Source organism: Drosophila navojoa, chromosome X (genome assembly GCF_054131105.1).
Source record: "Drosophila navojoa isolate 15081-1374.11 chromosome X, UAZ_NAV_1.0, whole genome shotgun sequence".
Taxonomy (NCBI): Eukaryota; Metazoa; Arthropoda; class Insecta; order Diptera; family Drosophilidae; genus Drosophila; species Drosophila navojoa.
The window spans coordinates 10,460,184-10,477,784 of record NC_142895.1 but is presented as its reverse complement, the minus strand read 5'-3'; the positions used below and the strand labels follow the sequence as shown (position 1 = coordinate 10,477,784).

Here is a 17,601-nt window from a genome sequence, read left to right as displayed (position 1 = left end):
GTGTGTTTAGGACACATCAAATACAGCTACAATTCGTTTATCTAACTTGTGGTTAGGGTATATTGTAGTCGTTCAACTGCAAATATAGCTACATTTCGTTTATCTAACTTGTGGTTAGGGTATCGTGTAGTCGTTCAACTGCAAATATAGCTACATTTCGTATATCTAACTTGTGGTTAGGGTATCGTGTAGTCGTTCAACTGCAAATATAGCTACATATCGTTTATCTAACTTCTGGTTAGGGTATCTTGTAGTCGTTCAACTGCAAATATAGCTACATTCCGTTTATCTAACTTGTGGTTAGGGTATATTGTAGTCGTTCAACTACAAATATAGCTACATTTCGTTCATCTAACTTGCGGTTAGGGTATATTGTAGTCGTTCAACTGCAACTCTTCGTGTCTGTTTGCAATTAATACATATTCAGTTCAATTCGAATAGCCAATAAATTGACTGCAAATATTTGGAAAAAGAATTGGTTAATTAAATATCAAGAAGATATAAAGAATTTGACGTATAGCAAGAGAACGAGAGCCGAACGACATGCGGGCCGCGTCAATTAGAAGAAAAACTCTGGAAATAAATCTTAGCGCGCTTGAGTTATTCCACAGCTCATTATCTCAGAGACACCCGCCATAGTATACCACTAAGTCTATGCCATAGTTAAGCTCCCCTGGCTCTGGGTCGATAGTGAAAGTCGATTCGGTAGTCAAATTGCATTTAATCAAGTTGGACAATGCCAGCTTAAATATTTGCTAAATGAGTTAATGTTTACATTTTTGCTAAGCAGAACGTGTTTTTTTATTGTTATTATTATTATTATTATTTATGCTGTCATTAATGATTAGCAATTCGAAGGAGGAACTTCATGCGGGTAGATATATTACGAGACTCTTTAAGCGCTCAACACTAATTGTAGAGATTATAGAAGTAGAAGAGAGAAAGAGAGAGAGAGAGGGAGAGATAGAGAGACGGTTACTAACGAAAGTGGAAGTAGCAATAGCAAAAGACTAAGCTGAAAATAATGTAGTCATACTAGCAAAAAAAAAAAGTATGCCAAGTTTAGTAGAAGAAAGAGTAAGAGTGGAAGTAGTGAAAAAAAATATAATAGATGTCAACTGAGTATTAAATACAGATGGAGTAGAGGCTAAAGCTGAAGTAATAGTCGAAATAGAAATGGTAGAAGACGCTGAGGCAGCAATGGTATAACAACTATTTATATTAGAAGACAGAGAAAGACCTGGAAGTAGTATTAAAAGTAGAACAAGTAGTCGAGTTCAAATTGGCAATCAAAGTAGAAATAGTCGTAGTAGTAAGACTTCCTGTAGCAGTAATTTAGGTAGAAATAGTATATGCAAATACTAAATAGTAGTAGAATATTGATAGTAGCAGTATTGGTATAGTAGTAATAGTAGATAAGTAGTAGCAGTAGTAATGGGATAGTCGTATATAAAGAATAGTAATAGAAGTGGTAGAGTAGTAGAAATAATAGTATGCAAGCAGAGGTAAATAGTAGTATATTAGTAGAAATAGTTGTATGCAATGACAAATAAAACTATGGTAGTAGACATATAAGCATGGTAGTAGAAATAGTAGTAGAGCAGTAGAAACGTAGTACAAGGTATCAACATAGAAATTGTGTATAGTAGTACCAATAGTATTAATATCAAAATAGAAATTATATTATAGTAGTAGAAATAGTAGTAGTATTCTAGTTGAAATATGTGATGCAATAATAGGAGCAGAAATAGTAATATAAAATTATAAGGATTATATGGAATTCATGTCTAAATACAGAAATAGTAGTTGAAGTATTTTAAAGTAGTATGAATAGTAGTAGATATAGTAGTAGAAGTATAAGTATTAGGAAACGTTGTAAGCAAAGCTTATGATGCAGTGCACGGAGAGTATACGTAAGTTAAATACAATTTATCTCTAATTTATTCAGTAGTAAAAGTAATAGTAACTCCAAAGTAAATCAGATAAAGTAAATAATACAAAACTACATAGATACGTACATATATACATATGTATGTACATACATATTCATGCCAACATATATTAGCTAATACATATCTACAATAAACTGATCTTGGCTAAGCGAGGCAAACAACTGCCAACACCGCTTTGGCTCTATCAACACCCATCTGATATATATAGTATCTGGGTTGGGATAACGATCTACAAAATTGGGCGCATAATTTAAAATTGCGCCCATAAACGAATTGTTTGCTACGTTGTTATTTGTATTTGTTTCTGGGTTCCTCACCATTTGCTGGGCACGCAATGATATAAACACTGTACGAATTATAATTAATGTCCAATGTGAGTAATCGTCGCCTTCAGCCCGAATAAAGCATTCAAACGTTCAAGCTTTCAGCCAAGATTAAGTGCCAAGTCCCATGCCCCAACTGCAGGCCCGCAGCTACATACATATGTCAGTCTAAATCAGCAAATCAACATAGAGGCGATGCCTCTCTACCTCCACCTCCACCTCTACCTCTACCTCTACCTCTACCTCTACCTCTACCTCTACCTCTACCTCTACCTCTACCTCTACCTCTACCTCTACCTCTACCTCTACCTCTACCTCTACCTCTACCTCTACCTCTACCTCTACCTCTACCTCCAGCTCTAGCTCTACCTCTACCTCCACCTCTACCAGTATCTCTACCTCCGCCTATATATCTATGTAGATCTATATCCACATTTATTTTTATATCTATCTCCGCCTTTAGCTCTACTTCTGCTTCTAGCCTAAGTCTATCTCTATCTCCACCTCTACCTCCCTAAACCTTACTTATCTCACGTTTTTCACTATTGCCAATGCTCCGCCTGGCCAGTCTGAGCTGAGAACCAAAAATAAACAACAAAGACCGCAAAATACTAGACACGATAGAAAAAAAATCGCATCATTAATTAAACTTTCAAATTATTTGCGTTAATGTTTGTGTTTGGCTCTGCGACTTCCGAAATGGACATGGCTAAAAATAAACAAACTACTATTAGATCCCATGGCATCCTCTACTATAGCGCAATTCTGCGTCTACACTGCACTACAAATTATTTGTTTTTTTTTTTTCATATATCTATTTAAAAATAATTCCTGATATAATGTACCTAATTTATTTATTTAGTTATATTAAATTATTTGAATTAATAAAGTATTTAAAGGGTGATAAAGTAAAAAAAGGGTAGTATGCTGACACATGTGTAGCATTATTTGGTGTCATTCCTAAATTTAGTTGATCTATATTTTTTTTTTATTATTCAATTAACATTTATTGTAATTTTAATAGTTTTTTTTATATTATATTTACATATGTATATATGTACATTTTTTAGAAATTCTGATTGATATTTTTATAAAGTCTTTTGGTAGCGTTGCCACCGTTTTAGAATATCAATTATCGCGATGTTTACGATACTTGTATTACTCGAAAAGCTCTTTTAACTTTACAATTAGCCAGAATTGCGGTTTCTGATTGTCTCACGCATACGACTCGGGCGTGGTACTCAAATTTCGGCTGACTAGTTTAGCTGAGATCTTGGATTCCGTTTCGTTCTTCAACACGATTTGTACACAAAATTCTTTTGTTTGTGAGCGCTATAAAAGTGTTGGTCCGCAACTCTAGGGGCATCAGTAAGCGCTGGCTTAGCATCACTGAACGACCAACAACTACTACCACTAGCTCGTCATGGTAAGTGTCCAGTGTCCAGTCTCCAGTGGCTAATCCCATCTAATCGAATTGTCTCTGCCGACAGCGTCCATTCGTCATTTGCTCCGCGCTGCTGGCCCTCGCCGCCCTGGGCGTGGCCAGTCCTTTGAGCAACACCTATCTGCCACCACAGGCCAATGCGTACAGCGGCTACAGCTCGGCGGGATCGAGCGGCGTCGCCTCCTATACACCATCCAGCTCCTACTCGTCGAGCTCGCTGGGCTCCAGCTATGCAACGCCATCGCGACAGTATCTGGCACCGGCTGCATCCCTCAGCAGCTACTCGACCGCAGGCGCCAGCAGCTACTCTGCCCCAGCCATCTCACACGGCAGCTACAGCTCGGCTGGCTCCACCTATGCAGCTCCGTCGCGCCAATACCTGGCTCCAGCTGTCTCTCGCAGCAGCTACTCCGCTCCTGCCATCTCCCATAGCAGCTACTCCGCTCCTGCTGTCTCTCACAGCAGCTACTCATCCGCTGCCTCTACATATGCTCCATCTCGCCAGTACTTGGCCCCAGCCCAGAGCAGCTACTCCGCTCCAGCTGTCTCTCGCAGCAGCTACTCCGCTCCAGCTGTTTCGCATGTGAGCTACTCCGCTCCAGCTGTCTCTCGCAGCAGCTACTCCGCTCCTTCTGTCTCTCGCAGCGGCTACTCATCCGCTGCCTCCACATATGCTCCCTCCCGGCAGTACCTGGCACCAGCCCAGAGCAGCTACTCTGCTCCAGCTGTTTCGCACGTCAGCTACTCCGCTCCAGCCGTCTCACGTAGCAGCTATTCCTCGCCAGCTCGTTACGCCTCCTCCTTTGGCCAGGGCCTCGGTGGCTACGCTGCGAGCTCTTCGGCCTCGGCGCGCAGCTTTGGTCAGGGCTTTGGTGGATCTCGCTACGGAGGCGGCAGCTCCCATGGTGCTGGCGGCACCCGCTACGCTGCCAACGGTGGTTACGCGTACCGTCATAAGCATTAAGCTGATCTCCACAATTTCTGATTGAATCGGGCTAAAGGTTAACAACAAAACGAATTTCCAAGAAAAATCATTTTTTTTTTTAAATTAAGTTTCTTAATTAGTTTTGTGTTTAAATAAAGTTTGAAATGTGCAAAAACAAAAAAATAGATAAATGTATTTTTTTTCTATTTCTGAGCTCACAAAAATAAGACTGACCGACTGGGAAAACCCCAATCCATCTCACTTTCCTTGCGTCTTACTTCAAACCCATTCAACTTTAAAAACAAAACATAAATAATTATAGTTTAAACAACTTTATTTATAGTGAAAAAAAAAGAGTTTTATCGGTAAGCATATATACAATTATATATATACATATATATGATAAGATAGGCGCGATACTGATCCAAGCACAGACTAAGTTCGGCTTTTAATAGATGTAGCCACCGTTGGCCGCATATTTAGTGTCCAGACCACTGTAGCTTACCTGAGCTGGCAGGTAGGTGCGTGAGGGCGTGGCATAGGTGTTGTACTGGGGCACAGCTGCATAGCTGTTGTAGCCAGAGGTGACCAGCGGAGCAGCGTAGCCGGAGCCTAGGCCGGAGTTGTAGCCAGAGCCGATGCGGGAGCCCGGGTAGTAGGCACCAGCGGAGTAGGAGTTGCCCGTATACGAGGGATACGAAGAGTACGTCGAGTAGCCGCCGGCACCACTGAGCGGAGGCAAGTAGCTTCCGGAGAGGGGCAAATGAGAGACGTCAGCGGCGCACAGCGCCAGTGAAGCGATCAGAGCAATGGCAGAAATAGAGTGCTACAGAGAGGGATTCAGATAAGAGAGACAACAGACGAGAGTTACTATAGACTCAATGAATTATTATTGTTATTCCAAGATGCTTTATGATCTCATGAGCTGAGGTATTCCGACTGATCACACTTTTCATGTGGACTTGCCATTTCGGAATGTGTAGGATTCGTTGAGTTGGAGTTGTACGAGTTCACTGGAACGGTGTTGACGGATGACTGTGGCTCATTCGGACATCGTGTGTGCATTATATACTCTCGCTAAAAGAAAACAACCGAACTGTTATTAAATGAAATGTATCGTGCGGGCTGATTTTACAACTAATTTGAACGCCTTTACGGCACTGCGAACATGTCGACGGACAGTGCTCATTACTCAAGCCCAACAACTGAACAACTGAACAACTGAACAACCGAATAGCCGAAACCAACAACAATAAGTGTGCAACTGAACTGCTTAGAAATGTTGAGCGACGCGTTTAGCAGTGTGTAGCGAATCCCACGATCCCACGACTCATCGACGACGAACAGACAATTTCGGATGAGAGTCGTAAATGCAATTGCTAGATTTTGTGGTTTTTCGCTATACTCTTAAAAGAGGTATATGCACAAGGGGTATCAAACACAGAAGATAAGATCTCACTGGGTATGCAACTCATCCATAATGCTAGTCGGTGACATAGGAAGAGAGAAAGAGAGAGAGAGGGAGACATATAGAGGATAATAGAGCTAGAGAAGTGAATATCGTAAACACTTACTTAAATTTCCCTATCCTAGTAAGGGTATTTCACGGTCGGCTTGCCATAGATAGATGTTCTTTGTTGTCATTTATTTTGTTATTGTTTTTATGACCCTGCCACGCCTGCACTCCGCACTCACTTCACCTCTTCTATTCTTCGTTTTGGGACGTAACATTGTCGCGCGCTCCTTTACTTTAATTATACAATTTATATATTTTTCAAATCTACCTTGGGATATTGTTTTGTGTTAAGTGGATGCTGGTATTGCTTTTCGTTTGTTTTTTAAATTTTTTTTTTTACTGTTTTATGACATAGTGCGGTGGCCGGTTTAACGCTTCGGTCTTATATGGGTCGCCAATCATAAATCTTATCGTTATTAATTGTTGCCACAAACGGCTATAGTCGAATTGCTGCATGTTGGGGTCCCAGTGTAGTCATGTTACTTCATTTTAACAGATTTATCGTACATTATTCATTTACATATATATCGCATGCTATTCATATTTTCATATATCGGCATTAAAATGGCACTAAAAAGGCGCATATCAATTGCTTGCATCTTAATCGATATAACGGGTAGAGTTGCCACTAACCGGAAGCGACAATATTTTTTGCCAGTTGTGCGTGTAGGCACAGTTTAAGTCGTCGAACTTTCTCGTTCAAACGTTTTTGAGTAATCATCAAGTAAGTCGTGTTACATTTTATGAAAAATCAAAATAATAATCCCAAAATTCAACTGAATTCTTGATTTTCGCAGCTGTTCAATTATGTTCAAGCTTTACAAGCTGTGGGCGAAATGGAAGATGACAAAGACGGGCATAAAGCCGCAGTTCGATTTCCGTAGAAAACGCGGAAAGCGCTGCCGTGGTGGATTGAACTTTCCAATAGCCTTTAAGAATGGAAAGGTCGTTCCTCTTCGCAGAGTGGATAACAACGTTATTGTAACACATCGCATTAACGTTCCGCGTCTAAAGTCCCACTGGGAGTCCCGTGACTTCGATCTCAAGGTCCCAGCATATGTAAGCAAGTACAACTTGATTCAGCCGTTGATCACATGGAAGCTGCTGGACCACATCATGAAGGTGCCTTTGCGCCAGGCCACTGCCGTGTTTCAGGCTCATGTCTGTTTTCATCTAAAATTGCATTATACCTAAGAACAAAATATGCTAACTCAGTATATTTTCATGTGTATGTATTAAACTAATGCATTAGTCAATTACATCGACAGAGAACAAAATACGCCAATTCAGTACATTTTCATGTGTATTAAAAAAATGCATTAGTAAATTACATCGAAAAAAAAAAAACTTATTGCAAAATAAAGCAACGATTTGAACATTATCATTTGTATGCGCTCTAATGGGTATTTCAGCGGTTAATACAGCTGGTCACACCAACTGTAACGGAACTTGGCCGAATTTCGAATTGTGCATAGGCATGCGTGGGTGCACAATAAGCCGATTGCGCTTTCTTGCAATTGAACATCGTCCAGTTCGCTTTTTGCATCTTAACGTCTGCGTCGAGTTTTGCGCACGCTTGTTGCATTGTGTTAGTAATTTGTGTTGAACGTTTTGATATATTTTGTTTCGTTAATGTTTAATTTATGAGTAACGAATACGCGGTGAAGAAGACCACAAGCCGCTGGATTAAGAGCACAAATCAAATGTGAGTACCAAATAATTGAGCTGGGCTCGTTGCGTAACATAACCTCAAATGCACACGTGGATATTGTCCGAACAGGGCCGCAGCCTTGAGCCAAGAGAAGAATGTGCGAACACAGTGCCATGTGCAGCAGTCCTGGTGGCTTTTGTGCCTGTGCGGTGGAGTGCTGCTGCTCATTTGCGGTGCGACTTCTGCCACCGCGACGGGATCAACGCACGCACGCTGCGATGGAGATCAGTTCCAGTGCAAAAACGGAGTCTGCATCTTACAGGCGAAGATGTGCGACGGACGTAGCGATTGCACAGACAACACGGATGAATTGGATTGCGGTAGCTAGAAATCGAATTTAACCTCAAACTTAACCTAAATCTTATATCTCCGTGGATGGCAGACTACAAGCTGTGCCAGCAGCCGCATTGGTTCCCGTGTGCCCAGCCACACGGTGCCTGCCTGGCAGCGGAACTAATATGCAATGGTGTCGACAATTGTCCCGGCGGCGAAGATGAGCTCCATTGCCCGCATCGAATGGTGACTAGCTTCGGACACCGCAACTGCAGCCAGTATGAGTACATGTGTCAGGATCACAGCTGCTTGCCGCTTGACTTTATGTGTGACGGCAAACCGGATTGCCCCGACGGCTCCGATGAGACGGCCGGCTGCAAGCAGTCGGCCACCAGCTGCACCACCGGCCACCTCTGTGCCAACGGACGTTGCCTGCAGCGCAAGCAGTGGGTCTGCGACGGCGTCGACGATTGCGGCGATGGCAGTGATGAGAAGGACTGTGGTAAGTGTATGCTCGACGTGATTTGGTCAATTGAATGCTTTAGCATTGTGAACTTAACTTTGCAGAGGATCTGTGTCAACCGTCTATGGGCAAGTTTATGTGTCGCAATCATGGCAGCTGCCTGTCGCTCGCTCAGGTGTGCGACGGTCAGCCCAACTGCTCGGATGGCAGCGATGAGAGCGAGAGCTGCAATGTGAAGCCCGGCTGCAGCAGCAAGGAGTGCCCGCTCAACGCCACTTGTCACATGATGCCCACCAGCGGTCCAGAATGCTATTGCCCCAAAGGCTTTCGGCTGCTCAAGTTTCAGAATAAGTGCGGGGACATTAACGAGTGCCAGGAGCAACAGGATCTGTGCAGTCAGCGCTGTGAGAACACATCCGGTGGCTATCGCTGCGCCTGTGATGCAGGCTACGAGCTAGATCCCACCAACAATCGCACCTGTCACGCCACTAGCATTGGCGGTGAGAAGCAGTCCCCACTACTCCTCTACACCACCCAAGTGACTGTGATGGGCATGCACCTAGCGCCGCAGTCAAAGGAGCGACATCACGTCATCAGTGTGGCCACCAATTTGACCAAGGTGATTGGTGTGGCTTTCGATGGCAAGTACATCTACTGGACCAACATACAGAATGAGGCCGAGAGCATTGTGCGCGCGCATGCCGACGGCTCCATGGCCGAAATCTTGCTCACATCCGGCCTAGACGCTCCCGAGGATTTGGCCGTCGATTGGCTGACGCACAACATATATTTCTCGGACAATGTCATGCGACACATTGCGGTCTGCTCGAACGATGGACTTAACTGTGTGGTGCTGGTCACCGAGGATGTGCATCAGCCACGCAGCCTGGCACTGTGGCCGCAGCGTGGTCAAATGTTCTGGACCGATTGGGGCAATAAGCCGATGATAGCCCGTGCCTCCATGGATGGCACCCACTCCAAGCCGATTGTATCGGATAATATACACTGGCCGAACGGCATTGCCTTGGACATGCACCAGGAGCGCGTCTATTGGGTGGACGCCAAGCTGGGCAGCATACAGAGTGTCCACCCGGATGGCAGCTCGCGTCAAACCGTGCTCGATGGTATGCTAAAGCATCCTTATGGGCTCGCCATCTTTGAGGATCACCTCTACTGGTCGGACTGGGGCACCCGGAGTATTCACACCTGCCACAAGTTCTCCGGCAAAGATCATCGGGTATTGGCACGTGATCGCACCATCTATGCCGTGCACATCTATCATCCGGCCAAGCAGCCGCAGGTGCCGCATGCCTGTGAAATGGCGCGCTGCTCACATCTCTGCCTGCTCGCTGAGCCGAGCGCGGGCGGCCACACGTGCGCCTGTCCCGAGGGCATGACACTGTCCACCGATGGCCGTCGGTGCAGCCAAACGGAGAAGAAGCATCGTCTGTTCATTGGACTGCGCCAGGCACTGCTGGAGATCGAGCACACCGCGTTCGGCCGCCATGTGGTCACCGCCTCGCACAACCTGCCCTGCTACATCAGCGAGATGGCCTTCAATAGCATCAATGGCACCCTCTTCATAGCGGACAACATGCAGCGCGCGATCTTCGAGTATGTGCCCCACATGAACGAGCAGCGTTTGGTCACCTTGGTCTCTCGCAATCTGGGAAACATCAGCGGCTTGGCATTTGATCACTTGGCCCACAATCTCTACTGGACGGACATGGAACGTCACGTGATTGAGCTGCTGTCCCTGCGCACCGGACAGCGTGCCCTGGTGCGCTTCTTTGCCGGCGACGAGATGCCCATCGGGCTGACCGTAATGCCAGCCGAGGGCTATATGTTTGTGGCGCTCAAGGCGCGCCGGCACACGCACATCGATCGCTTGGCGCTGAGCGGAAAGGGCGCCCAGACGCATGTCTTTGAGGACGACCTGGGCGACGATGACATCAAGTTTGCCGTGGACTATGAAACGCGCACCATGTTCTGGTCGGACAGCGACACGAGTCGCATCAGCTACAGCAATTATCGCCAGACCCACGGGCAGTCGTTCCGGGGCAAGTTCCGGCGACCGTACGCCCTGGCCCTGGTCGATCAGGATCTCTTTTGGAGCGAGCTCGGCTCACCGGCCATCTACTGGACGCACAAGAACAACCTGGGCCCCAACAAGCGCATCGAGATCGACGCGAACCCGCACATGGGCCGTGACGGTGCCGCCGCAGCAGCCACCGCCTTCCTCAGTCACATGCTGCCCGTGCGCATACCTTTGGCCGCGAGTCGGCGACTGGGCGCCGGCCAGTCCCCGCATCCCTGCCAGAACGCCAACGGCGGATGCTCGCATGTGTGCGTCAGTGCCGGACAGTTTGACAGCACGTGCCTGTGCCCCGCCGGCTTCGTGTATCGCGACGCCTCCAATCGCAGCTGCACCGAGGCCCTGGACTGCGAGTTCCGCTGTCGCAGCTCGGGCGAGTGCCTGACGATGACGCACCGCTGCAACGGCCATCAGGACTGCGCCGATGGCTCCGATGAGACGGACTGCGACGGCATCAAACGCGTCAAAGTGAAGTGTGATCTGTCGGAATTCGCCTGCCATGACGGCAAGCGTTGTCTGGCCAAGAACAAGCGCTGCGACGGCCACAAGGACTGCAACGATAGCTCCGACGAGCTGCACTGCGCCCAGTTTGGTAGGTCAACTGCTATGCTATACGATGTGCATGCATGATATGTATAGATATGTGTGTGTCTTATATATCCCTTCTCCCTTTCAGATCGCACCAAGCTCTGCCACGCCCACCAGCACGCGTGCGACAACGGCAAGTGCGTGGACTACACCCTGGTCTGCGATGGCAACAACGACTGTGGCGACAACTCGGACGAGCTGCGCTGCAAGGAGGCCGCCAGCTGTGAGCACGGCATGTTCCAGTGCAGCAGCGGATCGTGCATATCCAGCAGCTGGGAATGCGACGGCCGCATCGACTGCAGCGATGCCTCCGATGAGCACGACAAGTGCGGACAGCGCCAGTGCCCCGAGAAGATGCATCGCTGCCTGCTTGGCCAGTGTCTGGATGAGCGGCTCGTCTGCGACGGCCACAACGACTGCGGGGATCAGTCGGACGAGCTCAACTGTGACCGGCGCAGCGGCAACGGTGGTGCTGCTGCAGCCAACATTAGCTGCGGCACGCTGACCACGCCCATGTATCAGTGCAGCAGCAATCTGAAGCTGTGTCTGGACATGGCCGCGCGCTGCAACGGCACCGCCGAGTGCCCGCGCGGCGAGGATGAGGCGGACTGTGGCGAGCTGTGCAGCATCTACGAGTTCCAGTGCCGCGACAGCAAGCACTGCATCCGGCAGGAGTTCCGCTGCGACAAGGAGCGCGACTGTGCCGACGGCAGCGACGAGGAGCACTGCGAGCAGCACGCGCAGCTCGGCAACGGAACGGCCATGGCTGAGAGTGGGAGTGGGAGTGCGAGGCGAGCGTGCAAGCCGCATCTCTTCGACTGCCACGATGGCGAGTGTGTGGACATGTCGCGTGTCTGCAACGGCTTCGATGACTGCACCAATGGCAACGACGAGGGCCCGCAGTGCGGCAGCGCCTGCATGAGGCCGCTCTGCCAGCACAAGTGCCAGGCGACGCCGGCAGGCGCCGTGTGCACCTGCTTGGAGGGCTATCGGCTGCAGAGCGATCAGCGCAGCTGCGTGGACATTGACGAGTGCGCCGTCTCGCCGGAGCAGCAGCCGTGCGCGCAGCTGTGCGAGAATACGCCGGGCAGCTATCAGTGCCAGTGCCATGCGGATTTCATGCTGCGCCAAGATCGCAGCAGCTGCAAGAGCATACAGTCCGGGGCGACTCTACTCTTCACCAGCTACAACGAGGTGCGCAATCTCAGTGAGCAGCCGGTGATGCTGACGGTGGCCTGGTCAGCGAACGATTCGCGCATCAGCGGCTTCGACGTGGACATGCGCCGTAAGCTGGGCTACTTCAGCAGCGAGGAGGAGAACATCATCTACCGCGTGGACATGCGGGACCGCACGCGCATGGCCGCTCTCTCGCTGCGCGCGCCCAGCAAAATGGCCGTGGAGTGGACGACGGGCAACGTGTACGTGATCAGCGGCAGTGCGCCGCAGCAGATCAGTGTGTGCAGCTTCCGGGCCAAGATGTGTGGCCAGATACTGCACATGACGGCCCGGTTCAGTCTGAAGGCCCTGGCCGTGGATGCGCACCTGGGGCGTCTCTTCTACGTGGCCATACGCAGTGAAACCTTCGGACTGCACATTTCCCAGATCCACATGGCGCGCCTGGACGGCAGCCGGCGGGAGCTGCTGCTGGGCAAGCATCGCAGCTATGTGACCGCCCTGGCAACAGATCCCCACCTGCAGATGCTCTACTTTGTGGATCTGCACAGCCGCACCCTGGAGATGATCAGCTATGGGGGGCGTGGCGGTGCCAAGCAGAGGCAGAGCTATGTGCTGCTGCAGAAGAGCAACGCTCTGATGCAGCCCACCGGACTGAGCATCTACGAGAACCACGCCTACATTGTCAATATGGGCGCCAGGGAGGCGGTGCGCTGTCAACTGTACGGCCAGCGCAACTGCAAGGCCATCAATCTGAACGTGATGAATGCCCAGGACATCATTGTAGCGGGAGTGTCGCGACAGCCTCTAGCCCCAGCCAATCCCTGCCAGCATGCCCACTGCGCCGGCATGTGTGTCCTGGCCGACTACGGGTACGAGTGCATGTGCGGCAATGCTGTCGTCCCGGAGACCCAGCAGTGTCCGCACGGCAGCACGAACGAGATCGACATGAATTGGCTGGTCTCCAGCGAGCAGCGCTCGGACAGCAGCGATGATGGGGAGGGTCGAGGTGTCTGGCTGCTGGCCGCGCTACTGTTGATGGCAGTTGCCGCCACCGGCATTGGGTACATGTTCTATCAACGGCGGCAGCGCGGACATCGCGATCTCAATATTAACCTGCATTTCCAGAATCCTCTGGCAACGCTTGGCGACAAGTCGCTCCGGGAAGACGGCAACGAAGTGGACATGGTATGCGACACCGGCAGCAGCTCCAGCAGCAGAGGCATCAGCACACACACCCACACCACAGCGACAGACACAGCTCCCTATACGGCCGAGCGTGAACCCCTTCAGTTCGGTGTACCCAAAATCCTGCAGAGATTCCTGCAGCAAAGGCAAGCACAGAGCAGCGAAATGGCTACGCAAGTTCCGCTCGAAAACACAAGAGTGAGTGCGAAGATTTATATATATGTATAAGAATATAATACGAATACTAATGTCCGTTATTTCCGTCTCATTCAATGAATTAGTCGAGCCGAATACATTCGCTGGTCAACGAACGGGGAGGAGAACGCCGAGGTTCGAATGCCCTGGTACCAGGCTCTGGTGATGATGCCTTCTCAGCCGGGCCCTACGGCGGAGATGACGCAAGCGATGATGTGCATGCACGACTTGTACCATAAGTGATCCTCATCTCTGCCCCCAATCACCCCCCAGAAATTGTTAACTATTAGTTGTCTAAATGTTGTCTGCACTTACGCGTGTTATATATTTATATATGTATTTATATTTGTACAATTTATGTTTTACAAGCAGTGCCTTTACCGTTATACGCACTTAAAATAATCTACAATTAAATTGCATTTAATCAGAGATACTATTTATTCGCCAAATGTAAATACTAAGATTAGGCAAGGAAACGCCAGCAAAGCCTGAGATCGTCTCCTAATAGATATAGCCACCATTGGAGGCGTATTTAGTGTCCAGGCCGCTGTAGCCGGAGCCAGCTAAGCCAGAGCCGGAGTATCCAGCCAGGGCTGGCAGATAGTTGCGTGTGGGCGTGGCATAGGTATTATACTGTGGCACAGCTGCATAGCTGTTGTAGCCAGAGGTGACCAGCGGAGCAGCATAGCCGGAGCCTAGGCCGGACCTGTAGCCGGAGTTGTAGCCAGAGCCGATGCGGGAGCCCGGGTAGTAGGCACCACCGGAGTAGGAGTTGCCCGTATACGAGGGATAAGAAGAGTACGCCGAGTAGCCGCCGGCACCACTGAGCGGAGGCAAGTAGCTCCGGGAGAGGGGCAAATGAGAGACGTCAGCGGCGCACAGCGCCAGTGAAGCGATCAGAGCAATGGCAGCAATGGAGTGCTACAGAGAGGGATTCAGATAAGAGAGACAACAGACGAGAGCTACTATTATTATTCCAAGATGCTTTATGATCTCATGAGCTGAGGTATTCCGACTGATCACACTTTTTCTTGTGGACTTGCCATTTTGGAGACTGTAGGATTCGTTGAGTTGGAGTTGTACGAGTTCACTGGAACGGTGTTGACGGATGACTGTGGCTCATTCGGACATCGTGTGTGCATTATATACTCTCGCTAAAAGAAACAAGTCCGAACTGTTATTAAATGAAATGTATCGTGCGGGCTGATTTTACAACTAATTTGAACGCCTTTACGGCACTGCGAACATGTCGACGGACAGTGCTCATTACTCAAGCCCAACAACTGAACAACTGAACAACCGAATAGCCGAAACCAACAACAATAAGTGTGCAACTGAACTGCTTAGAAATGTTGGGCGACGCGTTTAGCCGTGTGTAGCGAATCCCACGATCCCACGACTCATCGACGACGAACAGACAATTTCGGATGAGAGTCGTAAATGCAATTGCTAGATTTTGTGGATTTTCGCTATACTCTTACAGAGGGTACATCAAACACAAGAAGGGCTATCACAGAAGATAAGATCTCATTGGGTATGCAACTCATCCATAATACTAATACCAGTTATATGAAGAGAGAGAGAGTGACATAGAGTGGCTGAAAGAGAGAGGTGGAGAAGTGAATATCGTAAAATATCGGGTATATACTTAAATTTCCCTATGCTAGTAAGGGTATTTCACGGTCGACTTGCCATAGATAGATGTTCTTTGTTGTCATTTATTTTGTTATTGTTTTTGTGACCCTGCCACGCCTGCTCCGCACTCGCTTCATCTCTTTTGCTCCGCTTTGGGCGTAGCATTGTCGCACGCTCCTTTGCTTTAATTATACAATTTATATATTTTTCAAATCTACCTTGGGGTATTGCTATTGGGTTAAGTGGATGCTGGTGTTTTGTATTGTATTGTTTTTACTGTTTTATGACATACTGCGGTCGCCGCTTTAGCGCTTCGGTCTTATGTGAGTCGCTGATCATAAATCTTGGAGTTATTAATTGTTGCCACAAAAGGCTATAGTCAAATTACCGGGAGGGGGATCCGCCATTGTACATCATATTAAAATGCTTTATCATTGTTATTATGCATATTTAGATCAGCTAATCAAATAGTCTTTAAAGCTCCTTATTTACATACATACATGTGTACACATGTGTGTGTAAGTTTTTATCCGTTTACCGGATATAAATATCAAGCATGGTGGCAACTCCTTGAAAGGCAAAAAATGTAATATATTTCAAATAATTGTATGCACACACTGCGCGAGATTTACTCGAATCGAAAACATCCAGCAATAATATTAGGCCATCTTGGGCAATGCTTGATCATTTGGCAAAGCACAATGAGTAAACGTAAAAGGACTAATAGTGTCATAAATCCTACTTGGATTCCCGAGTCGCGTAGTTTTTTTGATCATGTGATAACGGATACTTTGCATTATCTGCGCATTAATTCCACGCTTCAACTAAGTGCAAATGAGGAAAAGGCGATGTGCAAACTGGAGGTGAAGTGGAGGGAAAAGTACAACGCCAATGAGCGCATGCCGGAGTCAACTCCGCTTCCATTAGAGCTGCCCAAGGCAGCGCCTCGTAAACAAAGTCGCCCTGTCGCGAAGCGCCCAGCAAGAGCCAAACGGAATGCAAGGCCGGTTGATCCTCACAATCTGAAGGACAACGATAAAATTGTGTATCGTATTTGCATACCGCCAATAAAGCCAGAGTGGTGCTGCCGCAGCTTTGATCTCAACATTCCAGCGTATGTGTGCAAACAAAATTTAATTCAGCCACTCATAACATGGCAGCTGCTGGACCGCATTATGGAGCTGCCGCTGGAGGAGGGCACTGCCGAATTTCAGACGTATGTTAATAAATTGCTGCAATTACAATGAGTTAATTATGACTTACATAATTTGTTACCTAGTTATACTTTAGTGCAAAACTAAACATTATATGTAGTGTACAAATTTAAAATAGTGCAATTTGAAGTTTGTATTTCGACATTTGCTTACGCCGTTTAGGTTATTTTACACAGTTTTACCAGCTGGTCACACCAAATATAACGGAACTTGGACGATTTTCGAAGTATATGTACATATATATATATTTGGTGTGACCAGCTGGTGAAACTGTGGACAATACCCTTAACACCTTACACCATACATACGTATGTATACTTCGAAAATCGTCTAAGTTCCGTTATATTTGGTGTGACCAGCTGGTGAAATTGTGGAAAAAATATATATATATGTATGTACGTCTGTGAGTGTGGGTATGTAACGAAGTAGTTGCGATTATTTTTTTTGGCAATTATACATCGCCTCGTTCATTTAATTAAATCAGCAGTGAAATTACCTTAGCTTTAACAATAAACTATACATATGCAATACTTAATGATCACTGTATGTAATAATAAATATAAAAATTGTTACATATACTCATATTTTTAATTATAACATACTTTTAGGCCGATGTTATATGTATATTCATGACGTATTATAATGTACATATTAATTTTTTAAACAGATGTAAGAAAACATATGTGGGCGTATGGCCTTTAAACATTATTATATAAGCAGAGTACTAATAATTTCATATAATACATGAATATTGCATAACATTATTGAAACGTGACTATGCATGCATCACGCATGCATCACGCACGCGAGCATCTCTAACAACAACAAAGCTCCTAGTTGGCTAACTTTCAGCTCAGCTGTCGCTGCTGTAGCTGTTGTTGTTGTTTATTTTGTTGTTGTTTTCAT

The 17,601-nt window shown here is 47.2% G+C and overlaps 5 protein-coding genes across 6 annotated transcripts; 3 read left to right on the top strand and 2 right to left on the bottom strand.

The window, feature by feature from the left end:
- The first annotated feature begins 3,547 nt into the window (after nt 1-3,547).
- On the top strand, nt 3,548-4,827 carry LOC115565482 (uncharacterized). The gene is made up of 2 exons (XM_030390674.2): nt 3,548-3,701; nt 3,766-4,827. The coding sequence occupies exons 1-2, from the start codon at nt 3,699-3,701 to the stop codon at nt 4,681-4,683; spliced, it is 921 nt and encodes a 306-aa protein (XP_030246534.1). The 5' UTR covers nt 3,548-3,698; the 3' UTR covers nt 4,684-4,827.
- Nucleotides 4,828-4,961: 134 nt separating this feature from the next.
- Nucleotides 4,962-6,160, bottom strand: LOC115565481 (uncharacterized). The gene is made up of 2 exons (XM_089263561.1): nt 5,611-6,160; nt 4,962-5,470 (listed from the first exon to the last, which is right to left on the bottom strand). Exons 1-2 carry the CDS (start codon nt 5,707-5,709, stop codon nt 5,093-5,095), a joined length of 477 nt encoding a protein of 158 aa, XP_089119687.1. The 5' UTR covers nt 5,710-6,160; the 3' UTR covers nt 4,962-5,092.
- Nucleotides 6,161-7,613: 1,453 nt separating this feature from the next.
- Nucleotides 7,614-14,275, top strand: yl (Putative vitellogenin receptor yl). 2 transcript variants are annotated; one of them, XM_030390413.2, is made up of 7 exons: nt 7,614-7,865; nt 7,941-8,191; nt 8,254-8,646; nt 8,712-11,294; nt 11,379-13,527; nt 13,592-13,849; nt 13,933-14,275. In XM_030390413.2, the coding sequence occupies exons 1-7, from the start codon at nt 7,804-7,806 to the stop codon at nt 14,087-14,089; spliced, it is 5,853 nt and encodes a 1,950-aa protein (XP_030246273.1). In that variant the 5' UTR covers nt 7,614-7,803; the 3' UTR covers nt 14,090-14,275. The 2 variants fall into 2 exon arrangements, with proteins under 2 accessions (XP_030246273.1, XP_030246272.1); XM_030390412.2 differs by having other exon boundaries at nt 11,379-13,849.
- LOC115565315 (uncharacterized) lies at nt 13,981-14,988 on the bottom strand. The gene is made up of 2 exons (XM_089263477.1): nt 14,890-14,988; nt 13,981-14,767 (listed from the first exon to the last, which is right to left on the bottom strand). The coding sequence occupies exons 1-2, from the start codon at nt 14,986-14,988 to the stop codon at nt 14,348-14,350; spliced, it is 519 nt and encodes a 172-aa protein (XP_089119603.1). The 3' UTR covers nt 13,981-14,347.
- Nucleotides 14,989-16,077: 1,089 nt separating this feature from the next.
- Nucleotides 16,078-17,400, top strand: LOC149090592 (moonshiner-like). Its single transcript, XM_089265021.1, has one exon. The coding sequence runs from the start codon at nt 16,090-16,092 to the stop codon at nt 16,726-16,728; it is 639 nt and encodes a 212-aa protein (XP_089121147.1). The 5' UTR covers nt 16,078-16,089; the 3' UTR covers nt 16,729-17,400.
- The last annotated feature ends 201 nt before the right edge of the window (nt 17,401-17,601 follow it).